Genomic DNA, 27,475 nt, shown 5'->3' with positions numbered 1-27,475 from the left:
GTGACCCTTACATACTACAATAGTGCGTAAGCATCATGGTCATTGAATGTACTCTTTGGACCACAAGTTTTACTTTTTTAACTATTTACTTTTATCTTTCCTATACATCTAAACACAGATGTCATTTTATTCAGTGCTGCAATATTAAATGTTCCTCAACAGTCTTGCTGAGCAGCTTTAGTGATTGAAACTCCTTCCCAAATAATTAACTGTCTCAAAGTTTCTAAGATTTTTTCCCCGTTCCATCTTTATCCAAAACAGATGTTAACCGGGCTGGCTCAGCATACTACTATATTGATTATATATCATGCAGTACACAAGTCTGGAAGTATCCACATGTCAAGTTTCTCCACTCATTTTCCATTAGTTTGTCACACATCTATATTGATTCAAATCACATTACTGTCTTCTCAATAGTTAACTGCATGTTTATAAAGATGTGTTAACAACTGTATAACTGTGTATTTAGGTCCATGAATAGTTCAATGACAATTCACAGTTTTCAACTGCCTTCTTCCCACCTTATTCCCCTTTTTGGGAAGGGGCCTTACTAGCCAGGGATCAAATCACACTTGATGTAGATGGAGGCCCAGAGATGGAATACTATGGCAGAATAAATCTGTATTTTCTGTCTAAAAGAGTCTTCTTATGGAACTTAAATGTCTGATTTGCACATTTGACTCAAAAACTGTTTTGTATCACCATAAACAAGAGTTTACAATTTGAATATCCCTTTTGTTCTACATTGATGCTCCTCTAATCAGATGGAATTCTCCTTCATGCATGTTTATACGTTTTTTCTCTTGTGCATGTATCAATTTATTAACATATTTGATAACAGTTGATTGCCCTAGTGTCTGATGATGAGTACTGACTATGCATTTGATTAATTTGTGTGTTTTGAAGGCAAAGTTTCACTCTGAACAAAGTTACCATCATTTTGAGTCAGTAGTTTGCGTTTGCCATACAATTCACTTGAAACTCATTTTCTCCTCAGCTAAGGCCTTCCTACTCCTACTCCTCATCTTCCTCGTGTAACTACGCCCTCCCGTCATTCTCTCACGCTACACCCACCCTTTTTCATTGTACTGTAAGATGCTGTTTTATTTGTGGTCATAGTTCAAACATTATGTTGATATCTATCCATCTGCACCATTTCTACATTAAAAGAAAATGTAATATATTTAATTTCTTAGACCTATCAGCCTGTGTTTGTCTTTGGTGTAATATTCTTTAATGAAATAACTCACGGAACGCTCCCATTGCCGCTGGTCACGTGGTACGGCCCACCGCGTGCAGTGGGAATTCACGTTGTCTCGCTTGTAGCCTATGTTGTACACCTATGTTGTTTAGTACCTGGTTCGTCTCGTTATGTCTCTGTGTATTTAATCCTCTGTTGATGTGTGCATCATTGTCGGTCGTTGTTCATGTTCTTGTTCACATCGTTCATATTAGCCGTATTCGTATTCATGTTCACTGTTTATTTTATATGTGAGCGGCGTTGTCTTTGTCGCGTGTCGGAGGGAGTTTGTACGTGCAGCAACTTGCCCTGCGGCACTCGGGCATTTACAATAACATTTTAACTATTTTGTCTATTGGCTTTGGGCATTTTCTGTTAATCTTATTAAAACTGTCCTAGTGTTTTGAAAAAGAGTATTGAGGGTCATTAGTAGTAAAAGGTGGTTAGAGTTTTGCACTACTGAAACAATCAAAAGAAACCTGCGCGTCAGTACAGACTCATATGACAGTTGTCAATAACATGTAAGCAGTAAGGAACTCTGTACATCTACAACAGCTCTGCACATCTGTAGCAATCACTTACATTCAGTTCGGTTTTTATCACTCATTCCAGCATGAATTATATTTAAAATAAAGGACAACTTATTTAAAGGGGCATGGACAGAGTTTCTTCCTTTTATCATTTCTTTCTTTCGTTCTTGGTCTGTATGTTGATTTGTTACTTTCTGTAAAAATGTAATATAAGAGAAATACCAGATAAGTGACAGTTGGCACAATCATGTCTGTATGGATAAGAGTTCAAGTAAAGCAGAGTTCTTTAATGCTCTACTTATGACAGTGTGATCTCATCAGTATGTTGAAGACAGTATGACAGTATGTCTGTCATTTATTTCCTCATGAATGTGGACAGTGAGTCCTGGACATGATCTGTCATTCTCGCTCTTTCTCTTTTTCTCTCTCTCTTAGATTCTTGATACATACTTGTGATGAAAACATTGGACACACTGTTAGCCTTTTTTTCTTTCATTATATATTTCCACCAATGCCCCTGCCAACAGTAAAAGCTTGAATACAATAGTTTGCATGATGCATGGTGAGGGTTTAGTATCGCTGCATAAACTACTTCCACATAGACAAGCATGTAAGCAGGGGGAAAGTCCATAGCTTTTATAGCCTATAAAGTTCCCATCTCAAAGGTTGGCTTACAATCCTGCTGTCCCTCTTATCAGCCCACACAAGAACTGTTGTATAAATATAAATCTGACAGCAGAGAAGTCTTGATGCTCCCTCACTTCTCATTCCTAATGTAACACGAAGCAATGGATCTAAAACATCTTCGTTTTTCACTCAAAACAGTTTTCTGTCTCCTGGCTGTGTTCTCTTCCAACACTTTTGGTCAAAACTGTAAGTGCTGTATCTGATTGAAAATACAATATATTGGTGTTAAACATGACCGTTTTCAAAAAGAATGTTTTAGAGTCTATAAAATATGATTTTGGTTAAGACTATGGCAATTGACATACAGCTCAGTTTTAGAATTGCAAAATAGAAATTTCTAGAAACCTTTTAAAGCACAGTATATGATGGTATACAGTATATATGATTTTATGAAATTATAAGAGGGTCTTGCATTCCATCTTGCCTTTAAAAACAAACATGTTCAAATATTCGTGATGAAATGCTGAAATTTAACCTTTTGATTACATGACATAACATAACATACTTCTTCTAACGAATAATTAATAAGAAGCAACAAAGCTTTAGACATGGCAGAAATCTTATCTCACATTTACCTGTAATAGGGTTTGTTAGGTTGAATTTGTATTATTTATATTTTCAAAGAAGCATGTCAGGCCAGTTCTCAGACCCAGATTAACCCTAAAGTAAAACTAAACAGAATTTCATGATTAGCAATGCAGTTTAGACTAGATTTAGGCCTAACAGATGTCCAGGAAAATAGCCCATTTTGTATTGTAATTCTGTAAATTGTAATTATTTTGGAAAAACCTCCCACAAGGGTTTCTGGTTTCTGGCTAATTTAAAAGTCTATATACAGGGACTATATATAGGACACGTACTACAAAAAGTGATTTTGATTTTCAAATAAATATAAATATAATATTATTTTTATTGTGTTCTCTTGCCACAGTATGCTCAGTTAAAGAGAATACATTTTTCATCAAAGAGAACAACATTATAGGGACTGAAATCACTTCCATAACCACTGAGGAAGGGGTGACACTTGCTATCACAGTCAACCCAGAGGAGGCTTTTGGCTTAAATGGCAATCTGCTTGTAGTAGTTAAAGTACTGGACTTTGAGGTAAATACTCCTGTTACCATTTTCAACTTTAGTTGTAATTTAAAGCCTGTGAGACACAACACTGGTGACCCAATATAGAAAATATGACTTTATATAACAAAAACCTTTTACAAGTTTACAGTGACTTGCTGGTGAAGTGAAATAAAGTTGATTTAACTTGGAAGATATCAGAATTAGATTAAAACACTTCTGCATTTCTGTTTGACTACAGTTTCTATAATTTGGTTTAAAACTTTACATGGATTAACATCTTTTTTAAAATTCATTTTCTCCAGGCCCTCAAAGAACCCAGTCTAGCTGTCAGTATACAGTGTAGAAGGGATGGCGGGACTCCGGTAGGTTCCAGCTTTTTGTACAAGATCAATTGTTTTCTTACTTTGTAATTCTGTATCTACAATCATTATTGTTAGTTTGTTATAAACCATGACCATGTTCCTATAATTCCTCGTGATGTTTGTTTCAGATAACTCTAACACTGTTTGTGTTTGTGGATAACATTAATGACAATCCCCCAGTGTTTAAACAAAGCCACTATGATCTGGAAGTTAATGAGGTAAAATCACAGTTCACTCAGACCCCACCTCTATGGGTTTTGTGAATGCTATTGGTATCAGGCTAGTAAAATTTGTGTTTCTTTCCTATAATTAGCTATCAGCAATTGATACAAGCATTGGTAAAATTGAGGCTATAGACCTTGACCAAAATAGGCTGTACTACATTCTTCAGTCTCCCAAGGTAAAGCCTTAAAGCTTTTCTGGAACCATTTTCCTAAATAATTATTATGCCACAGTTTAAATGGCCTAAATACTTGCCTAATCTTGGCCTAAAAGCACTAAGAGTACACCCTGCCCCCAGGATGAATTTATGCTCCGATCAGACATAAACCCAGAGATTCTGACACAGAAGGTCTTGTATTATGACACCACTCCAGAAGTCAATTTGATTCTCTTTGCTCAGGTGAGTGTTAGGTCTTTTAGGTATATGAGCATCTGATAACCTAAGGTGAAGTGATTACAGGTTAATCTTAAATAGGCTATTCAAATGGTGAAGTTATCTTTTCACTTGCAGTTGATCTGTTTGCCCCGAGAGATTGCTGCCTAACCCCCTTTCAATTTGACATTTCAGGACACACCCTTAATTGTACCTGAGTCACCATCTCATACTGCCTCAGCCACCATCAAAGTCACTGTTGTAGACATAAACAACCGTCCACCATGGTTTCAGCCTTGCACAGAGACCAATATTAACTCTGCCACAGTCTGCCTCAACTTCGGCTACCAAGGGACAGTCAACTTAACTGAGCAAGCAGTGCGTACCTCTCACCATGATTCCAATAATGACACTATCCATGTTGTTGGCTGGTAAAACAGACCCTACCAATTCTCTTCAGTTTTGAGATGTGTTTAACATACTTTTAAAATTTGTCTGCTGCCTAAAGCAAACCTGTGGATGGAAAGTGCTTTTATTACCATAGTTTGTGCTCTCGAAAGAGAGGTTCGCCAGATAAATAAGGTTGCTTCTGTTATCACAGACTGGTGTTTTACCATTGGAGCCTGCTCCACTGTATGCCATTGATGGAGACAAAGGCAGGAATGATCCAATCAGATACAAGATTTTTGGAGGTCAGACAACATATCTGATATTGTTGTATTGTGTGAACCCAGTGAACTGTGTGGCTTCGTGCATTTCTGCTCCATCCATCATCTGTTGAGTGGTTTGACTTCTGCCTGTTGAGTCTGTCACTATCCTTGAACAGGAAATACAGATGGAATCTTCAATATAAATTCAGAAACTGGGAGTATTATTATGGAGAAACCAGTGGGCGTAGCAGGACCCATCATATTATCAGTCATGGTAAGAAAATGCTTTATTTATAAAATAATAGGCCAATATAATATAATATTTCCCTGCATTTGCTCTGTATGTATATTTTCATTTGCACTGTTATAGAGGCAAATCACCTGTTAAATATATGCAGATCAAAATTTACTTTGATACATTATGTGAATGTATCAATTCAAAAACCTTGGTCCAAACAAACCAAAGTTTATGTTACTGCCACTGTATATTTATCCGGTCCACTGTGTGAGTTCGTGACACTCTATGTACACTATTTAAACATTCTGCAGGCCTTTGAAATGCTGAACCCAGACCAGTTTGCCACCACCAGTGTCACTCTGAAGGTGGTGAGAAAGAGCTTGCACCCACCACAGTTTGTCCAACCCAGTTATGAGGGCTTCATCTCAGAAGATGCAAACATGGGGAGCCTGGTGTTGGAGAGCAAGACCACCAACAATCCCCTCCAGGTTCAGGCAACTGATGCAGACTTCACTAATGTAAGAATCTGACTTCTAAAAATCAAATTCTGATTTTGACTTTTTTGTTTGTTTTTATTCCATTCTTATTTAGCCCAATGCAGTTCCACAAATACTAAAAGGGTCATGAAAATAATTGCCAGTAAGGGTGTGCTGGAGCAATATGCAGTATGAAAAATGCAGTCAGATTGGTGGTAAAGTTAATGAAGAAACTTACAAAGGATGTTACCTGGAGATTGAGAAACATACTTCTTTGTCTATACGAGTGAGAGCGCCTGGTAGGGTTCAGTTGTTCCCAGTGACGCATTCTGTAGCAAGTCTGAGCCCTTTTCTGCCCCAGACACAGCAGTCATAAGGCGTCTTATTGTGAATGCTTTTGGATGTATAAAAAAACTGGAATGTAAACTTTGCAGCTTGGGGGGGAATGGGACTCATGGGACACTTTCCCAGTCATGGGCATTGGACATTTGGCACTGGCATTTACTGGACAAAACAAGAAAGTTGATGACTGAAAATTTGAAGGCTCCTCTAGCCATCATCTAGACATATAACACCATGACAATAACGCTTCAAAGGATTATCCATGGTGAACAGCCAATGACTCCAGTGGACAGAGCCCTAACATTATAGTGTCACACCTTTTGAATGAGCACAAAGAAAAAAGAAAAAATTATATAGGCTTACTTTTACAGAAATCACCTTCACTGACTATATTGAGCTGTTTTATGTGACTCTCTTTTGTAGGGAATAAATCCTGACATTACATTTGAAGTGCCAAAAGACAGTGGCTTCAGAATTACTCCAGAGGGTTTTGTACTCACAACAGGAGCAGTTTCCACTGGCAGTGTTGAATTACAAGTAATAGTTTCATTTGAACCAGATGCTAACCTTTTAGAATTTTTCTTGGTTGTTTTTCTCTTACCTCTTGCAAAGTTGTAAAAATATGACTTTTTTTGTCATAGATACGTGTAATTGATACAACCAATGATGAATCCAGCACAGCTTCTCTTTCTGTAGAAATTACTCCAGGTGAGACCAAATGACCATGTGCTGTGGGAACATGTGATCTCACATTTACTACATAACAATGCCTAATATTATAGCCATAATAGAAACCAGGTGAAATCACCTTTATAATATAAGGAAATACATGGTGCCCTTTAGCCTTTTGAGCAGTCAGGTTTTTAAAGAATACCATCTACGGGAATTTGCATAATGCTGTAGACATCTTGCTTGCTTTTGGCGGGGGGCGTGAGAGGGGGAAATTGCTGGAGTTAACAGGTTTATGAGCAGGTCTCATTCTATCCAGCCAATTCAAGAAATGTGTTACTGCTCTTCCTGTAGGGATTTCTACCACTATGGATATGCACACCACAGTCATCACTAATGCTACCATATCCACAGACATGGCTACAACCCCTGCCATAACGACAAATATAACTGCAAATACTCCCATAGCCACAGACATGGCTACAGGTACTACCATAACCATAGCCATGGTTACACAGCTAAACGAGACCACCTCCAATCCCAACACCATCTTCCTGGTAGTACTCCCAGTCCTCACACATGTACATGCACATGTAGACAGGTGTACTTGCATGATCCACACTACTTTGTAATACTTGAGCAGCAAGGCACAACACACAATCTCTGCCTGCATTTGGTTGTCTAACGGGGTCCCTGCAATTCACTGCAAGTGCACAGTGGCTGACTGCTGCTACAGGCTGCTTGAGCTCTGTTTCTGCTGCTGCATGTATGTGCTGATTACAGTGAAATGCACTTAGGGATTACCTCTAGGGTCAGTTTAGGGTATATAAAAATCATTAGTTTTATCATTACAGTTAATCAAAAACTTTGCTATCAAGAACCTAATGCTGGACATTTGCATGCAGGCTGTTAAGATGTGTTGTGATTTGTTGTTAATTTTGTTCCCTCCCTATTGGTGCTGTTATGAAAAGATATTGGTTTATTGCCTGGTTTTTTTATTGTTTTAGATGGTCTGCCCGTGCTGGTTAGTGGTGGCTTCAGTGTGGAGGAAATGGTGGCCCTGGGAGCCAGCCTGGCTGTGGTGGTGAGCCTCTGCCTCGTGGTCATTGGGCTGCTGGCCCACCACCTCAGACGCCACCGTACCAACTGGAGAAAGATGTCTGAGGCTAGCGTCTTCCGTAGCATGGTGGGACACTTGTACATTAGTATTAAGTACTTCAGTATCTGCTCATGTACAGTGTAACTCTTTAAACCTAACCATGTTATGCATTATTTCTGGTACTGTATAAATATGCCTTAGTTCTTGAGGCAAAGCTGTAATGAAAACTTACATGGGTAAAGATAATGTGGATTATTGTTGAAAACGTTATTATAGTTTCACTCTTATTGATGCCTATAGCTGAGTGGGGGATCAGTTGGGCCTAAGGATGGCATGCAGTACACCAACCAGGGCTTCCAGAGTGATGGAGATGCAGGCAGCATAAGCTCCCAGAAGGCAGCAGAGCTGGACCTACCGCTGGGGCCCAAGCAGAGCTGCAGGGAGCTGGAAGAACAGGCAGCCCCAGGTGGTACTGTAGCTCTGCAGAGCAGGAGTGCTGAGCCCAGCAGCACTCCTCAACCAGACTCCAGCAGCCTCACCGCTTCAGACCACACAGACGGCGAGAAGGAGGTGAAGCCCATTCTCACCAAGGAACGACGTGTGGAGGATGGCTACAAAGCCGTGTGGTTTAGGGAGGACATCGATCCCAATGTCAAGGAAGAAGTGGTCATCATCCCTGACAGCGAAGAGCAAGACATCAGACATGAGGATGATGAGGATGATGAGGATGAGGATGAGGAGGAGGAGGACCTTACAAACACAGACATGGATGAAGTGTTGTCTGAGAGATACTTGACACAGCAGAGGGACTCAGACTCTGAGGATCAGGAGGGTATGACTTCAGACTTGTAGACTTCTCTCTGGAGATGAGTTGTCAGTCAGCAATGAACCCAATGCCCATTAAAATATCAGAGAAACCACTGCTGTGTCTCATCTCTGAAACAAAGATTCACTCTGGAGAATCATAGTATACTATCAATATTATGTACTTATGACAGCATCAACAATTTATGGGAGGTTGTTTCAAAATATATAGGACCTCTGGTACATTTGTCATTTTAAACTCTGTATTAATGCAATTATTTGGAAAGATGTGCATTAATCAGGACAAAATAATAGTCCACTGTAAATAGTTTTAACTGCCTAATAAAATAAATTAAAAACAGTAAATTATTGCAGGAGTTAAAGAATTAAATACAGTAACAGGGTTTGAAGACACATAAATAAGACTACTTTCAATTCGTGTCACTTGTCACTTGCTAATCCAACTCAAGGTAATAAATACTCAGATTATGAACATACTGCATTTGTGCTTTCATCCAGAACAGGTGCAGTGGGGGTTGCCTTAGCAACCTTCCACTGCAACTCTGTTTATAGGATAAGGTTCTCTGGAGCATGCAAGCTGTGTGGAGCAGTGTACAAGTGCCTTTTGGCCTCTAATCATAAAATCAATATTATAATTGCCTTATCTCAGAGACGCTAAGTTTTAATCATTAACCTGAGGTAAAGCTCCTGCATTATGATTAACCTTTTATTCTTTGCTGTCATTTAGTAAACTGGTGGGTTTTCTGTGCTGGATCCTATCACTTAAACATCAATTTTAAAATGCCTATACAAATGTAATACATAGAACAAACATTACATGCTGATATAAGTGTGATATATCATGCCTTTTACAACAGAGGGAAACAAACATTACAAACATAAACATCCTCACATGAGGCAAAACTAGTCTTTAACCTTATGTAATATACAAAGAACTGGAAGAACACTTAACACATCCAAATAGAATAATGAACCTTCTTGTAACTCTATACAGCAACCACATGTCAGGTGACAGAAGTTCTATTTAGTGTTGTATTTAGTCAGCCATTTTATAGTGTTGAATGATTTCTCTGAGATATATGGCTGAAGTAACAGGAGTTGGAGTTTAATAAAAGAAGGCCTGCTTCTGTTTGTCCTAATCCTCCCAACTTCTTATCTGCACCTCCTATACACACTCAGTGCTCTTCTCATGAGCCTGCTGGCACCCCTTCTCCTGTGTCTGAGTCCCGGATTTCTCAATCTCCTCTGTCTGCTCTATGTGCATCCATGAGTGCCTGTTCTGGTGACTGCACCTCGGAACGCCACACCTTCAACCTTCCACCATTTTGCTTGAGTTCAGTAGAGGAGTTCTTGACAATGTGCTGATATGTTAGACCTTATAGAGTCTATCCCAAGTAAGTATAAATGGCAATAAGTGTGAGGTCCTGATTTCATCAACAGGAGTTATCATGTGTTAGTTGTCTGCACTGATGAGCAGTCTCAACGGCTTGGGATAAGATCAATGTGCATTGAGAACCATTGTAGAAGTGCATAAGCTTCACAAGACTGTCCTTTATAAGTGAGTTCTCATTTTCAAGAGAGCTCTAGGAGAGTAACTTTGTGGGTTCACATAAAACATATTGTAATGTGCTGTTGGATGTACTCTTTGTTGACATGTAGAGCTCAGATGATGGCTATAATACTGTAAACTTGGTTTCCTGAGGGCACACACTTTTGCCTGGTGAGACATTGCACATTTCCAACACAATCCATTGCTCTTAATCCATTCCTTTATTTCACTAAGATTCAGCAGGATTTCTGTTTAGTCTTACAATATGGAGAGGACTCTGGGGTTTTGTTGGGCTTACATGGCCAAGACTCATGTTTGGTCTGTTGGAGAAAGGAAGTAGTGGGAGCCAGGTAAGAGGATTCAGTCAAACTTAGGTTTGACCGATGTGGGTCTATATGGCTTCATACTGTCACCACCATCCACAACTCTTGTGGCTATAACTTGACACTACAACATTTATCTGAATGCAATGATGATCCAATTTTGTATACCATGCAAATTTGGCAATTTAGTCAGTTTGAATTTCTGGTGTGAACAGTCAGGTTTAAGGAAAATAACACTGTGTATGAAAACAGTGGGGGGTAGGATGTAAGGTGGATGGGATGGAGATAGATGGTAGAGGTGGATGAGGTAGCTGTAGATGGATGCAGATGTATAGTTTATAAATACTACAGTAGAGGGAAACAAACAAACATTACCATATCCATCCTCACATATGGTATAACTAGTCTTTAACATCAGGTGCAACATTATAAAAAAATGAAGGACACTTGCATAAGACATTCAAACATGTTTATGAACACCTTCATGTAACTCAGCTATACAGCAACCACATGGCAGGAGACCAAAGCTTCCTGTTCCTGTTCCTTAGTCCCAACATGCTAAGCATGTGCCAGATGGACTATGGGTAATTGTTTTAGATTTGATGAATTTCTAACTGTGAGTGAAAATGACAACTGTCAATTTAATTCACAACCAACAGTTATCGAAAAACAGAACCATGTGTAATAACATTTTTATGCTACAGAGTTACTGTAATACTTTGTGTATATTGCAGGTTTATGTACATTTTGCATGTTAAGCATTGGTTTATCTTTTGCTTAAGATTTCAAACCAAAAAGAAGAATAAAGTTGAAATAGCCCCCTCCCCCTTCTCAACCACATGGTGAAGCTTGCCATGTGGCTTTGTGTTTGTGTTTAGTTTCTCCTTTGATGCATCTCCATGTGCTTGTGTGTACCTTTCCCCCACATGTTGGCATGACCCACTGTCTATTCCTCAGTTCACCTGCTCCTTATCCCAATCAGTGTGTATATATAAACCCCTTTGTTGAATGCAGTCGTGTCAGTTATTGTCTACTGTTTGGCAAAAGTTAGTATGTTCTTCTTCCATTACTGTTGGTAGTATGTTTTTCTTCGTTGTGTCTGCCTTGCCTTGCAAGTGTTTGTATATCTTTCATCATTGTGTTTCGTACTTTGTTATGTTTCATTTTTGTAATAAATGTTTCTACTTTGGATTTGTACATTTGCATTCTACCTTTCGCCAATGCGACAAAAAACTTTTCAGGAAAGAAAGTGTGTGAGATGGAATCTAATTTAACCTTTACATCTAGCAAACATCAATGCAGTAATTGGTTCCCTTCCTCTTCAGCTGGAGAGAAAAAGCTTCATTCATTCATGTGGCGCTGGGTCAGTCTGACCTGCCTCTGCAAATCTCTTCAGATGATGGATTGGAGAGGCCCTGGAACAAAAACAAAGGTGAATTAAACCCCCAGAAAATAACAAGAAAGGGATATCAGTACCATCATGTTTGGGAGAGCTAAGCACACTCATTGCATTGCCCTGTTTTATCTTGCTTTCTGTTATATAGGATTGCCTCTACTTAACATGTTCATCAGTGTTGTATTGTTCAGGACTGGATGAATAAGACAGAATGTGCAGGGTTTTCAATGACTCTTCACAAATAAAGTAGGGTGGTATCCAAGCAACGAGCAAAGTAAAAAGGCGTACAAGACTTTTTTCCAGCCCTGAAGAGACTTGATGTAAAATTGATCAGCTTTAAAATGAGGAGAGCAGACAAACTTCAGCTGGACTCAACTCACGCGGGCTAGTGAAGGATAAGCTGCTTATGAAGATATCAAATTATTCAGAGAACGTCTTTGAGTTTCTAGGAGACTATAGCTCAAAGCACAAAGTAAGTATAATTTATTTCCTTAAACTTACCGTATTTAAGGAAAAGTAGCTTGTAGGGTTTTTTGGGGGCTTTTTTTGTTTTAAAGCAGATTCACGTTTCTCCATTCAAGTTACGTCTCAATCTTTCTAAATACAACCCTATTGAAGATGTAGGAGATTAAAGCTTTATCATGTTGATAATATCTGTCTTATATTAAACATAACATTAAATTCACAGCACAAGGTCACTAGAAGGTTGCCTGATCATCTGAATTTTTCTCTAATGATTTTAATGTTATTAAAAAAACACAATAAAGTCCTTGATTTGAAAAACTGGAAATTGAATGGCTGACTGCCAAATCTCTTTAAATGACTCTTCTTTTTAGCGAAAGATAGAAAAATGAGAATAGGGAAGAAATCTAGAATAAGGAAGATTTTAGCTCACACAAAAAATCTTTGGAGCCATTAAAAACTTCCACACAGTCAATCATTTATTCACTCACTGCTGTTTTTTAGAGGGCTGCCCCCTCTGAGTCACTAAGACAGTTGACGTTAACAAATACAGAGCATTCAAATGGAGCCACAGGACCTGACCGAAACCATAACCACAATGGAGGGAACAGCATTAGAGGTTATGGCAGCATTACTGCTATTCCTACTCATCATTTTATTTGCAGCCTGTAACAGAAAAGACAAATCCACTGTACCAGGTGAGTGTCTACTTACTAGTTTAAAAAGAAATAATGGAATTTGCCTGAAATATTTAGGTGAGATTCTTGCACTTACATCTCTCTCTAGCTGTGATGAGGATAGGGCATGGGCATGCAGCAGTATTGATCAGCAAATGTTACAGATAGGTAAATATTAAGCAGAGAATCAGGGTGTCAAGTAGCACTGAAGTGATGCTACTTGACATAACCAGTTTCACTTCTGCCAGGCCCCTGTTGGTTGCTGGGTCTTGGTCCCACTCTGAGCTATTCTAGATTTCTGTGGACTGGTATTGGAACAGCCTGCAATTACTACAATGAAAGATATGGCAGCATGGTGCGGGTTTGGATTCAAGGAGAGGAGACACTTATTCTAAGCAAGTGAGTTGTCTAAAATGTGCATTTATGTATATGTGCATTCAGTCCATTTTTGCTTTCATTATATAACAGTAAATTCCAAGTCTGAGCATTTAACCCAAACCATCCCAATTGACTTTTGGAACTGTGTTTCAGAGCCTCTGCTGTGTACCAGGTTCTGAAGAGCAGTAACTACATTGCCAGATTTGCCAGTAAGAAGGGACTCCGATGCATTGGAATGGATGAGCAAGGCATTGTCTTCAACAGCAATGTTCTGCTTTGGAAAAAAGTGCGCACATATTTTGCCAAAGGTATTTTTATCTGGTCTCAGATAAATGTTTTGAAAAATATGCCTCTATTCTAATTATTTAGTTAATAGTTAATTAGTAATTCATTATATTATAGTTGATATATTTTTTTGCTTTATTATAGTCCAGTAAAAAAAGCTGAAAATAGATGAGTCTTAGTGTGAAAGTGTATATATATATATATATATATGTGTGTGTGTGTGTGTGTGTGTGTGTGTGTGTGTGTGTGTGTGTGTGTGTGTGAGAAACAGCCTTAAGTGGTCCTGGTCTGCAGAGGACAGTGGGAGTATGTGTCAGTGCAACCACAAAGCACCTTGGCAACCTAAATGAGCTCACTGACTCCTCCGGTCATGTGGACGTTCTGAACTTGCTACGCTGTATTGTGGTGGACATTTCCAACCGACTCTTCCTCCGAATCCCTCTCAACGGTCAGTCTACAATCATTGGCAGCTGCAAAATATGGCCACTCAACTACTTTTAATAAGTACTGTTTATTGGAATAAGGTGAAAAATACAAAACAACTGGAGTTGCACTACTTCTGACAATGCATAAATTACTGCAGTTACAGAAGTGATCAGCTACGTCTGTGTTTTAAAACATGATCTAAGTTAGTACCTTTAGAGAGAGGTGCTTGGCGACACCTGTTTCAAAACCTGTGTTTTTAGAACCGATCTAGATTCAACATCCAAAACTTTCAACTCAACCATGTAATTATTTCACTGCCTCGTCTATTTTTCCAGAGAAAGACCTGCTATTGAAGATCCACAAATACTTTGACACCTGGCAAACAGTCCTCATCCTGCCTGATATTTTCTTCAGACTAGGCTGGATGTGTAATAAACATCAACAAGCAGCGTTAGTTCCCTATCAAATAGAAAATGACAGGTAATATGAACTTATTTTTTTTTAAGTCTGTAGAATATTCTAACCAAAGCTGCTCTCTTGTAGCATGGAACTACAGGAGGAGATGGGGAGCTTAGTGGAAGAAAAGCGCAATGCGATCAATGCCATGGAGAAACTAGACGAGTCTGACTTTGCAACAGAGCTGATATTTGCACAGGTGTGTTCGTGCTCAGAAAACCAGACACCACAACTGCAAAGAGTACACTGAATAGACTACAACTACAACTGTTGACTACAACTGTGTATGCATGTCTCCATCAGAACCACGGAGACCTGTCAGTGCATGACGTGCGACAGTGTGTGCTGGAGATGGTGATTGCAGCACCAGACACGCTGTCGCTCAGTCTCTTCTTTATGTTGGTGCTGCTGAAACAGAACCCAACAGTGGAGCAGCGTATAGTGCAGGAGATGCACTCTGTTCTAGGTAACACTTACAGTGGACCTTAAAGCTGCTAAGCTCCAGTACATGGCTCTTTTGGTAGTGGAGAACAATTAAATCTTAAAGCAAACCCAGCTATGCTTTCAGGTGAGCGGGAGTTGGAGAATGATGACCTACAGAAGTTAAATGTGATGGAGAGTTTTATAAAGGAGTCGCTACGCTTCCATCCTGTGGTGGATTTTATTATGAGGAGAGCACTTGAAGATGACTGCATTGAGGGCTACAAGGTGACCAAAGGGACAAACATCATTCTGAACATTGGGCGTATGCACAAGTCTGAGTTCTTCCCTAAACCCAATGAATTCAACTTGGAGAACTTTGATAAAAATGTAAGCAACAAGTGGAGCACATGCATGTGGGTAAAAAAAAATAATACAGCACAAAGAAAATAACATTTTAAAATATTTAAAATAATAGAATGCATCTTTAAAATGTTTAGACAGTCGCTTCACAATGACCAGATCAGTAGGAGGGTGTACATTTGTATATTTCCCAATACTTATCAGCATGTCCATTACAAGTAGAGCTACATCCAGCAGAACCATACTGACTCTCCTTCCTCTCAGGTGCCGAGTCGCTTCTTCCAGCCATTTGGTTGTGGGCCACGTGCGTGTGTGGGGAAACACATCGCCATGGTGATGATGAAGGCCATCCTAGTGACGCTACTGTCACGGTACACAGTGTGCCCTCGGCCCGGCTGCACTGTCAGCAACATCAGGCAGACCAACAACTTGTCTCAGCAACCAGTGGAGGAGGAGCCGCAGGGCCTGGCCATGCGCTTCATACCCCGCACCCACACCAGCCAACCCTGATACCCCATGCCCACCCAGCTAGTCCGGCAAACCCGAGGCCACACCAACTAGCCCTGATACCTTGTGCCCACCCCAGCCAGCCAGCCCTGATACCACGCAAACACCCACACAGGCTTCTGTCCAGCCATCTCAAAACCAGGAACTCTTGGGCATCATCTAAGGATCAATATTTTCAATTTTTTCAAATGTGTGGCAGAGTGGAATGTTTATCCTTGACAAATTGTATACTTTATTATACTCTGTAAATCTCAAAACAGAACTTCCAGTTTTTAAATGGAAAAGGTTTGTGGATGCTTTCAGATGTAGATAATCTATTAGCATTTATTAAATTCTTATGTTACTTAGGCAGGTGATCAGTTGTGCTAAATATAATTTCAAAACTGAAACATATTTAGAGAACAGCAAGAAGAAAGACCACATCCCACAAATTAACAGAAAAAAGGAAACATTTGACAACTTTGTGTAGTGCTATGGTAAACAGTCAATGGCTTGAAATTATCGTCATTTCATAGGGCATGGCTCCACTAGCTCCAGTGGCAAAAATGATCCTCATAGGCATCATAGCAGATAAAGCATAACAGAGAACTCAGTGCCACCCCAGAGCTGTCTCCTTGGGTACACATGCTATTAGACCTCACTCCAGTCAGTGGCCACTTTTTGGTATTCACGCCACATCATAAAACCTTCAACTGAGAAAAAATGTTGCTCATTTAAAAAAAAAAAACAAGTTGTTTAATATGCCCCATCTCACCCAGATATGAATCTTAAACTAACGTAAATATAAAATAAAATAACAGGGCTGTCTGGTAACAGAGGAACTGAATGAACTGTACCAATATAACAATATCGTACAAAAAATAAAAGGCACATAGAACCAGATAATTATTTTAAATGATTGCAGAATGCCGTATCTCACACTCCATTGTGTATTACTGTAGGTGTAATCATAAAATAGCATATTTGTTTACATTCAGACTGTGCACTCCTTAAGGGTTGTACTTCTTATGAGCTCCACTGTATCATTCAACAGGTAACCAAACACTGTATTGCTTCATGGTGCATAGGCCAGAGTAACATTTTTCAAGGATTACCTGTATTCTTAGTATTTCATTAAACATCTCTTGTTGATGGAAGAGATAAATTTCATAACAGATGCATCTAAAAATAAAATTGCAGCAAACCAGACATGGGTATAGTTAATGTGTCTTATCAACAATATTAAAAAATATAGAATGAAACTAGAAGGACAACCAAGGGGTGAAAATGAAAAAGGACAAAGGGTTCAAAATATTAAAATCTATCTATCTATCTATCTATCTATCTATCTATCTATAGACACATACACACATCTATATACACACATACACACACGCACACTTGTAATAAGACAACACTGTAGCCCCAGGAATTTAATTAAATTTTTAAAATGTTAATAGACAATAAAGCTTCGCATTAGAGTGATATAATACACATATTGCTTTACAGATCAGTCAGTATTTCAAAGAAAAACACTATCTGCTTCACAAACAAACATGGGCTTCTTTAGCACATGCCCTTTGAATTCCATGTTCCTGGCAGAATGGAAGATTGTAAATCATTGCAGTGGATTGGATGTTCCAGAAAGTTCTAGATCTCAGTGTTCTTGCAGAGCTCTCTGGCAGTGGTAGAGGAGGCAGTCAGGGAAACTAGACAGCGAGGAACGCAGCCAAACCGCTAGAGAGGCACCGTGCACACGGCAGTGCATCAGACAGGGGGCGCCATCGAGCAAACGACAAGCCACAATACCCTCTGAACCTGCAAATTTCAGCAAATTCCATTATGCGCAAGAAAAACTAACAGTACAGTTATAAAATCCCCAAATGTGGTCTAAAATATATCATAACATGTACAGTATGGTTTTAAAAAAGAGATAAAAATTATCTGTTAATTAACCACAGCTGTGCAAAATCAGCCAAAACTCACTTCACTGTACTTCAGACAATTGAAATGGAAGTGTGAATGTTATTACCAATAATGTCTACTATGTGAAGCTGGAGGCAATCCTTCAGGACATTGAGTGTGGCTATGAGAGGATCTCCAGCATCTGTCAGGAGTCTCAGGTTCTGCTTCACATCATGAGAGAAGGACAACCACAGTTTCCCATACTCCTCGGTGCTTAGGACCAGGGGCCTATAGGCCAGGGAAGTAAGGAATACTCATGGTCATGTTCCTGGAAACAATTCATAACTATACATCCCTTGCAGCATGGTGCATTATCCTGCTGAAAGTGTTCTTCTGCCATAGGGTAAACAGCTGCCATGAAATAACCCCAAATTGCTGAATTTATTTTACTTTTTTTGTATACTGGCCCGTAACCACCTTTTAGGGATTACACTTTAAATAGTGTTATCTTTGACATCACAGAAAACGGTAAATCACGATAGCAAATTATGAGCTACTTTAAATCAACTCACCCTCCCATATTTCACTCACTCCGCATTGCTCTACTGGAGTAATAGAAATGGTGCTTATATACAAATGCTCAGTGTTTGGATACAAGCAGGAGGTTACTCTACATTTTACTGAGGACTCCTTTGCAAATTGGGTTCCATACAGCTCCGGATTTGCCTGTAGATTTACTGGAGGCAATGTGGTTAAGTTGGCAATCTCCAAGTCTTTGTTTTTAATAACTGTTTTCATTTGACACTTGGTCAATAATGTAGACAGTAATGAGAATATAAAAATGTACAGGCTAACCTTGTTCATTTTATGTAATTTAGCTCAGTTACAAAGTTATTTTTATAACTGATTTACACTTTAGCTCCCAACTTGTAAGTATAGTCAAAGCCCGTTAGCTAGACCTGGTTAAGCAGCCGAATACAAGATCACAAGCTAACACTAGCTAACGTTAGCCGATAGCTTTAATGTAAATGTGATCAATATTTAAGAAATGTACAGATGATACCACTCTAAATACGTTCTTAAAATGTGCATTGTGGCTTCTTCTAATTTAACCAGATAACTTGATTTGAAACAGACTCCACAGTTGATAGAGACCCCTAACTTGCAACCTTGCACCTCTTCAGGTTTGTACAAGTAGAGCCGCGTTGAGTCGATCCCATTTCCAGCCTGCTCTATACTAACTACGCGGTTACATTGGACACTGAGGCTGTCAAATCAATGTGCTGGGGACCACGCACACAGTAGAATGTTAAAAGGCAACAGAAAAAAAGCACTACTTTTAAGGTTGTTTTAAGAAAAAAAATCCGAAGGAAACTGGATTATTGTAGAGCATTCTTTGCGGAAATGTTTATTTTGTACAGATTTTAGAAAACAACTGTGCAGCACCTTTAAAATGAGCAATTCCATCTCCTACGTTGCCTTATAGATACTACAATAGAATAATCCATCTACACAGTCCACAAAATAACTTCCTGCTGATGGCATCCACTAATCAATCATAAGCTAAAAATAATCAAAGATCAGAATAACTTCATAATAATTATTCTCATGACTGTAATTGTCATACCTGATAAAGTCAGCTGTGGTGAGCTTGCCAGAAAAGTGCAGGGTGTGTTTGTGTCCAGGCTGTGTTTGGTATGAGACCGTGCCAGTGAAGGGTACATGAGTGTGAGGTCTCTCCATAAAGACAGTATAATGGCACACAGATGAAGTCCTGCCAGCCATACTCTCCATCACATTTCCTCTTAGACTGCCCATCTGGGAGGGGATAAAAACGGTGATGAGGCTGCATTCAGTTAGGACTCTGAGGGCCATGGTATTCTGACATGTTATCTCTTTGGTGCATGCAGAAATCAGTTAATCAAGCAAGTATGCAGAGCTACTTGACAACTGCATATTTTGTCTGATCTGATATGAAATCAATCACACCAGTTTAGAACTTGAAAAGTGCTACTAGTGAAATATGAAGAGAAACTAGAAGAAGCAATGTTAGAGTGACCAGACAAATTCTTTTTTTTGCTAAGGGTAATTAGATACATTTTACCACATCTGGCTAGATTTAATATAGCAAGCAACATGTTAAAATGGTAAGCACACAATATGATGATCAGTGGCTATATTTCAGTAAATACACAGTCAGGCACTAACGGATCCTTCCTGACCAATTAGCAGATGCACCTGGTAGACACAATGTACCTCCAAGATCCCAGCATACCTGCAGCTCCTCACAGCTGAGCTCCAGGGCCACGTCGCACAGCACCATCTCCGTGGAGTTAGAGAGGAACAGCACAATCAGCAAAGCATCTTCTCTGAACACACGGCAGCAAGAGATGCACAGGTGGGAGTCAGAGATCAAGCTTATGATGTCAGAGTGAGGCAGGTTTTGTAGTTCAAAGGGCAACTTAAGAACTTCAGAGTCAGAGCCACAGGAGGAGGTGGACGGCAGGTGTCTGCTGCAGTTTTGAGGGGGTACTACGGCACCTTCTGCTAATGCGTTGGGTCTCACTCTCACCATATCACTTTCTATAAGCTGAGTCGGGTGCGCTCGTTTCTCCTCCTTTGCACAGACAACAGCACCACCCCTGTTTTCATCCACACCATTGACTGTGAGGCCGTGCTGCCTGGCTTCACAGCTGCCACTGGCTGCGATAGGCTGTGGGGCGTGGCGTGAGCTCTGTATGGGTGTAGCTGGCTCCTCCTCTAGCAGACCACCATACAAGAAGCTGTCTGCTGTGCTGTGGGAGGAGTGGGAGGAGTCAGAGGACCTCTCACTGGTGCCTGATGATGATGCATCATTTAGGTGGGGCTTCCTTCTGAAGCGGGGAACTGTAGCTTCCGTTTTTCCCAACTGAAAGACACAGAACACATGAACAGAGCTTCAAAAATTTACAGCTAAATTACAGCTGGATTTGTAATATTTATAGCTGGCTGATGTTTCATAACACAAAATAAAGATACAGACACAGACCACCACAAACTTGTTATATAAATGTTATTTGCAGCAAATTCACCAAACATGCAGAGTTCTGGGATCCAAGACCAACAAACAGAGAGGAAGCCAGTTGCTGCTTCTTGTCCAGCTGTGGCGGCTCAGGTTCAGGCTCTGGCTGTGAGATGTCTATCACCACTTGCTGGTGGGAGGACTGAACTACATCACTAGGCTCCTCTACTGTGGCTGGTGTTTCTGAAGTATCTCTCTGAGGCAGGTATCCCTCTTTCCCCCACACTCTCTTCACCCCCTCCAACATGAGCGTGGCCACACTGCAAAAAACACACACACCAATCCCCTCACAACCATGTAAAGGTCCGAACAAACAAACACTGCTTATCCCATAGCTATAAAGATATAGAAAATATACACACGAACCCTGCCCTCTGGGATGGCTCAGTGCTGTTGGCAGAGAGGCCAGAGCTCATGGACAACACGCTGGGAGACTGTCTGTCTGTGACGGTGCATGACGACAGGCTCATGGGCAGAGACAGTGCATATGGCTCCAAAGTCGGGGCTAAGCACACACACAGGGAGGAGAAGACATTCAGGATTCTCTTATTCCATTACTACTCACCCAAGTCACGTCATCCTGTCAGTTAGCAGATGTTTGTGTATAATTACTGTAATAAAAATACTAAAATAGCAAATCCTAAAACAAAATAATAATATAGACAAAACAGTAAAAGATGGATATAGTAAGACTGCAACAAAATAAAGGATATAATAAACATGCAGCAGGGCAAGTCAGAAGAGGAGGGGTGAGAAAACCCTGCCATGTGCACACTAGTGTCTTGCAAAGCAGTAGAAAAGCGGTATAACGGAAATTGGCCAACGAACACTTTAATGTATGTGAGTTTTTCCAAAACAAACTTACACAGCTAACAGAGTTCTAAAGAGGACAAACATTCAGTGTGCAAACCGCAGGTATGTCGATCACAAAACCCACAAAATAATTTAATGTGTTGAAAATGAATGTCTTAAAACTCATGACAGCATATGCCAAGCACCAGAGTCATAGACCAAGACGGAGCTAAACAGACACAGCTAAATACCACAAAACTACGGCAAGCCAGCTATAAAAAAAAAAAAAAAAACCTGTGTAGTGGGAACTTCAGAAAGCTTTTTTTTCATTGGTATACTACTAGTATCCTCAGCTAATGCACATTCACAAAGAGCACAGGACCAGGAGCACAAGCATATACAAGGAATGTGGAGGGGAAAGCTCTGGGTGCTTAGTGAGAAGAGTCATTTCCATCTGCTTTCATCCTGAAAACTGGTCCAGTATCATGCTATACACATTATTTAGTTATGATTGCATTCCAAGAAGACTACCACTAAATCAACACACTGAAAATATATTGCACTGTTATTATATTGTGCTTCTGTTATTTTGTTCAGCATTGCTGAGTAATTATACAGGTTACACAAGTGCTGTCAAGTTTCAGAAAATAAAACACATCTCATGGCAGTACCTCTCTGCTGACCCAGCTCCTCCTGCCTCTGGTGGGGTGGTTTATATGGAGCGGCTCCTGCTGCAAGAGCGTCAGACACAAAACCATCCAGGAAGGAGAGCGAGGAGTCGACCTGTGTCACAGTCCCACCCCGCACCCAATTAGAGAACGCTGCAACAAACAACTAGCACCCCTTCCTAGAGGGATTCAACACGTTCTATATGCATTTCTGTCTATAACGAGTAGCATGCAGGAGCGCGCATTTCCGTCTTCACCTCCAGGCTGTTGGCAGGAGCAGGCTGGGGCAGCACCCGAGCATGGAGGCTCCCGTCCTGGATGAGGTGGCGCAGCTCATGGCCCTGCTGCCGAAGCACTGTGTCTAGGGTGGAGGAGAGGCTCTCTGCTACTGCCAGTGCCAGCTCTGCCCGCCCGGAGCCCCTGCACAGCTTGGTGAGGGCCGAGAGCACCCAGCTGCGGGTCTCCGCGCTCACTCCTCTCTGATCCAGGAGCTTCTTCAGGAGCAAGATGACCTCCTCCTGATCCAGCCCCTCCCTCAAGTAGGAGTACTCTCCCAGCACCTGAGGAGAAACACACAGATGACCCAGATGATGTCAGACCACTGTTGTTCCTAAATCCCCAGTCAGCTAGTTGTTAAGTTAAACATTCAAATATAAAAAGATGATGCAGACTTCAGAATTAGTTAAAGAGAACAGCTGGTCCTGTCCTTTATTGCAGGTTAACATTAACAAGCATTATTGAGGCACCCTCCAGAGAATGTATAACAATCAAACAAAGAACCCACATTTTTATACATTAGTCAGAAGTGATTATGTATTCACCCCACCGTTTTACATACTAGTGTTTGCATTCGCCACCATTACATCCAAACTATTCATTAGTCAACATGTGCAAACAGATTCAACAGCCGCACCAGCTAGAACGCGTTACCACCACATTCCAACAGAAGACTTCTCTTAACCTTGTCCTAAAGAAGATTGTTTTTCTTTATCATCATGACCAGGGTGGAGAGGTCATATATCTTACCCTGAGGTCCACCAAAGCCTACCCAGGATCCTTTGCTGAAGCTTTGTACACAATTCATTCTGAAAGGAGAAAGAATCTCTATACTCCTTTATGTTTTACGTTATTAATATGTCTATTAAGCCTCTTTTCCCTGTTAACACTCCTTTTATTACCTCACCACTAACCACAAACCCTGACAACCCAGCTCTGCAGCACTAATACCCACACTGGGCTGAATCTGCAGCCCTCCAGCTGCTCTGTCTGTGTGTGTGTGTGTGTGTATATATATATATGTGTGTGTACCCACCCAGCTTATGACCTGCAGGAAGCGTTGGGGCAGGTGAGAGCAGTCATCATTTAACACTGACAAATAGGAGTTCACTGCATATACCTTCAGCTGCCTGTCATCCACCTCACTCTGGGACCCTGAGAGAGACACACACAAGCGCACACAAAAGCAGTACAGCTACTAAATACATTTTTAAACATTGTATGCTAAAACACAGCAAAGAGAATCTGCTTATAAGAGTATAAGTTCGCACTACACTCCAGTCTTACCCTCGGCAAGCAGTCTGAGGAAGCTGCTGGGAATGTCTGGTGGCATGAGGTCACCACCGAGAGAAAACACCACAGTCATAGTCTGGATGAACCACTCGTTGTCTGGGGCATACGTACAGGGATTTTATAGGAATGCAACAATATGAGACTGTACAAGTCATCTGTAACTTACCAACTCATTTATCATCCTATAAAATAAACCCAATTGTACAAGTCCCTTAATATATAATATAGTGCATTTAAATATATATATATATATATATATATATATATATATATATATATATATATACATTTACTTCATATAAATGGTTTTAGAAAAAATATAATTTAATCAACAGATGGAAGGAAACTTCTGGCAACAATAAAAAGATATTTTTCAGCAAGCTCTGCCACTTTCCCCACAAGATCAATGATGGTGTAGTCATCATTACAGAGACGCAGGAAGCTCAAGATCCTCTCCACAATCACAGTGACATTCTGAGCATTAGTGATCCGGAAAAGTAGCTCTAGAGTCTGAGAGACAGACAGACAGAATTCTCAGGTAATCTAATGCAAATTGCATCTGAGCAGTTTCAGACGAATGAAAAGTTGGTGAATTATAGCACTACTCCTGAACTCATTGGTCACAAAAGAGTGGCGTTGGCAGTGTTCTTTTCCTATACTCTCAAAGCTATATGATGTAGGATGACCAGGTCAGAAGCCAAGCATGTCCTCCTCACCTCTCTCTTGATGAGGAGATCCGAGTGGTCCAAACATTCTATAATAGTCATCTGGTGCTGCAGAGCCAGACTGGCGTCATGCTGAACTACATACGTCAGAGCTTTCAAACCTACACCATACAAACAGAGGGAGAGGAGCTGCGGTTCAGTTATAGCAGAGGGTTCATGAGTGCTTGGCTTGGAGCTCTGCTTCAGTAGTTCATAGGAAACAGCGCTGGCTGGAGAAGGTGGAATAGGTATAACCCTTACCCAGGTACTTTAGGTTGATCTTCGGAGACAGCACAAAGTTTCCAATGCATTTAGCAGCTTTTTCCAGCAGCTCAGCTTTGGGGTGTATTGTGTAAATAGCCTTGACACACTCATACAAAATAGCTGAAAAAGTTATTATGTGCTGTCAGAGCCATGTGACTGCAAAATAACTACATTTACAGTTAGTTTACCCAGCGAGAACCCACCATATGTAATATTGTGGTTCATTTCTGCTCTCCGCAGCGATTCATTTAAGACATCGTACATCGTCTCGCTGGTGCTAGAAATGCAAAGAGCATCTTTGACCATCAATCTCAGCAGCGACCAATGATCAGCACACATGTGCAACAGGCTGGCTGTGCTGTAGCTACCTCTGGTCCTCTCTACCCAGCAAGGAGAGGATACGCAGCAGCTGCATCTGCAACCATGGAGCTGGAATACTGTGGTAGTTAAAGTCAAGCGGCAGCTTGCCTCCCACCACCTGCCTCAGGATGGTCACGAAGCTGCCCACCAGGTCCTTGTAGCTGTCTGGACTCTCCTGATGACAGGACAGAAGCAGGTAGTCACTCTCACTGGACCAGACCAGAAACAGAAAAGGATGGGGTGTGTTAACTGGGCTAAAGCCGTGACCCAATACACAAGAGGACTTTCAGAAAGAGCCATGTTGATAGAATGAGCGTGAGGTGAAAGCATCACACTCGTCCCTCAGTGCTTCCAGTGACAGTTTGAAAATGATGATTCCTGAAGTGAAAAGTAATGCCACTTGCTGTTTAGGTGCCATCATATCAAGTTTAAAAACACAAAAAAATCTAATGCTGAGAGGAAATTGTTAAATGAGTTACCTGTATCATCTGTAGGTAGATGTGTAAGGATGATGTCATGACACCCGGATCTTTGTCACACAAGGCTTTCCGGAACTTGCCATGAATGTGCTGAACTTGATTCGGTGCAATCAGGTAAAACTTGTACAAAGCAAGCACTGCTTTCCGCCTTATGATTTCCCTAAAGCAGAGTGGCTCAAATATCAGAGTGGATCACATACCTTACTTAAAAAAATGCAAGACTAAATAAGCAAAGGAAGTCCAGCAATGGAACTGACCCTCTATGAATGTTCATCAAACTTACTTTGGATGTGACAGCTTCTCCTCCACCAGTGGTAGAACAGCCGGAATCATATCTTTAGGAAATATTTGACTAACAACAGTCAGAGCCATGCAAACCTCAATGATATTGGTGCTTTGAAGATCCTGTAAATGACATATTTGGTTTCTGAAGTGAAATTCTTTACATAAGATCACAAGAGAACAGAACTGTAATAAATGTACATTAAGACACATACCTTTAACACTGTATTAACTAGCAGCAACAGCAGTTCATGATTCTCATTAAGAAACAGTGACACTGCAAGGTAACCTGAGACCATATGGAAATAAGATATTATACGATATTGTGACAAATAATAAAGATTAGAATTCTAAAATGTACTGTAATAGTGGCCTTTGTTAAAAGATCAAGTGGGTGCACACACCAGCTCTCTTCTCCAGTACTGTGCCTTGTTGTGCCAGTTTGATAGCATGGATGTAGGCAAAGGAGGCTTCATATCCAAGCATCTCGCAGTACATTGATCTTACCATGAGTTCCCTCATCTGTCTCTGAAAATACAATTTCTCTGTGTTGGGTTGGTGCCTCAGAGCAGGAAAACACATTCACCAGCAAATAGCTGTGCAAGAACTGTGCAGTCAGGTAATATAAACCCCAGACTAGGGTACAGAAAATAGACTCACCATCGTCGTATAAGGTGAAGACACCTGATCTTTGATGACAGCAAGTTCCTTCTTAATAAGCTTCTCCTCTTCCTAAAAAATCGGTATATTATAAAGCTAGGTAAAGTTGCTAGCTATCCAGCGAAAGGAGTAGCCAAGTCAGCACATCACTACCACAGACTGCCTGCTCACAGGAGAGGAAAGAGCATCGAAACTCATAAATAGTGGCATGGTATGCGTTGTGTGGACACATACTCACATGTTTCGATGTCAGTTCAGTGATATTTCTAATGAACTGTCCTAATTTCGAGGTAGATGAAAGTTTGCCGGCCCCTGGTTGAGAGTCCAGCGATAGCAGACTCGGGAGAGCTGTGAGTGTCTTCTCAACGACATCACTCATTGCAGCTTGGAAAGACACAAATTAAAATTAGCCCTATTATTTTAGACACTTCCTCAGAGAGAAAGTATAGAATCGCCCCCAAAAAAGCTCAAAAAACAAATCCTGACATTGCAGAACAGGAAATGTTTACAGTACAGCTAGGATATTACTAAACACAGCCATTACTTGACAGGACAGCAAAAAAAAAAAAAGCTTTTACTTCCCAGTCTGGCTTGTTCTTTTCCTGTGTGCTATTATGAGCAAAAATAATTAGTATCGCCACCTCCTGGCCAATTGCAACAATACAGCACAGGTCAAATCTTCCAAAGTAACTATGGGGAGCATTTATGTCCTTGTTAGAG

General features: G+C 40.5%; 3 protein-coding genes across 4 annotated transcripts; 2 read left to right on the top strand and 1 right to left on the bottom strand.

Moving 5' to 3' along the window:
* The first annotated feature begins 2,558 nt into the window (after positions 1 to 2,558).
* cdhr5b (cadherin-related family member 5b) lies at positions 2,559 to 8,817 on the top strand. The gene is made up of 15 exons (XM_035523719.2): positions 2,559 to 2,643; positions 3,389 to 3,561; positions 3,837 to 3,896; positions 4,025 to 4,114; positions 4,210 to 4,296; positions 4,417 to 4,518; positions 4,687 to 4,869; positions 5,093 to 5,183; positions 5,318 to 5,415; positions 5,691 to 5,897; positions 6,621 to 6,734; positions 6,839 to 6,905; positions 7,221 to 7,352; positions 7,874 to 8,052; positions 8,266 to 8,817. The coding sequence occupies exons 1-15, from the start codon at positions 2,559 to 2,561 to the stop codon at positions 8,815 to 8,817; spliced, it is 2,220 nt and encodes a 739-aa protein (XP_035379612.2).
* A 3,446-nt stretch (positions 8,818 to 12,263) lies between these two features.
* Positions 12,264 to 16,035, top strand: cyp19a1b (cytochrome P450, family 19, subfamily A, polypeptide 1b). The gene is made up of 10 exons (XM_027021421.3): positions 12,264 to 12,530; positions 13,025 to 13,218; positions 13,446 to 13,596; positions 13,729 to 13,883; positions 14,132 to 14,308; positions 14,622 to 14,736; positions 14,830 to 14,941; positions 15,046 to 15,208; positions 15,311 to 15,552; positions 15,790 to 16,035. Exons 2-10 carry the CDS (start codon positions 13,083 to 13,085, stop codon positions 16,033 to 16,035), a joined length of 1,497 nt encoding a protein of 498 aa, XP_026877222.2. The 5' UTR covers positions 12,264 to 12,530; positions 13,025 to 13,082.
* A 307-nt stretch (positions 16,036 to 16,342) lies between these two features.
* ap4e1 (adaptor related protein complex 4 subunit epsilon 1) lies at positions 16,343 to 27,354 on the bottom strand. 2 transcript variants are annotated; one of them, XM_027021418.3, is made up of 21 exons: positions 26,994 to 27,349; positions 26,756 to 26,827; positions 26,500 to 26,623; positions 26,311 to 26,384; positions 26,097 to 26,218; positions 25,814 to 25,973; positions 25,343 to 25,509; positions 25,178 to 25,251; positions 24,972 to 25,094; positions 24,723 to 24,832; positions 24,377 to 24,516; positions 24,001 to 24,113; positions 23,750 to 23,868; positions 22,695 to 22,997; positions 22,441 to 22,552; positions 21,344 to 21,482; positions 20,988 to 21,237; positions 20,192 to 20,824; positions 19,544 to 19,734; positions 18,044 to 18,204; positions 16,343 to 17,829 (listed from the first exon to the last, which is right to left on the bottom strand). In XM_027021418.3, exons 1-21 carry the CDS (start codon positions 27,132 to 27,134, stop codon positions 17,669 to 17,671), a joined length of 3,489 nt encoding a protein of 1,162 aa, XP_026877219.2. In that variant the 5' UTR covers positions 27,135 to 27,349; the 3' UTR covers positions 16,343 to 17,668. The 2 variants fall into 2 exon arrangements, with proteins under 2 accessions (XP_026877219.2, XP_026877220.2); XM_027021419.3 differs by lacking the exon at positions 16,343 to 17,829 and having other exon boundaries at positions 18,066 to 18,204; positions 20,173 to 20,824; positions 26,994 to 27,354.
* Positions 27,355 to 27,475: the final 121 nt, after the last annotated feature.

The sequence above is a fragment of the Electrophorus electricus genome, chromosome 4 (genome assembly GCF_041902795.1).
Source record: "Electrophorus electricus isolate QZ-2024a chromosome 4, ASM4190279v1, whole genome shotgun sequence".
Classification (NCBI taxonomy): domain Eukaryota; kingdom Metazoa; phylum Chordata; class Actinopteri; order Gymnotiformes; family Gymnotidae; genus Electrophorus; species Electrophorus electricus.
Note: the sequence above shows the minus strand (reverse complement) of the source record. Positions and strands in the feature narration are given on the sequence as shown.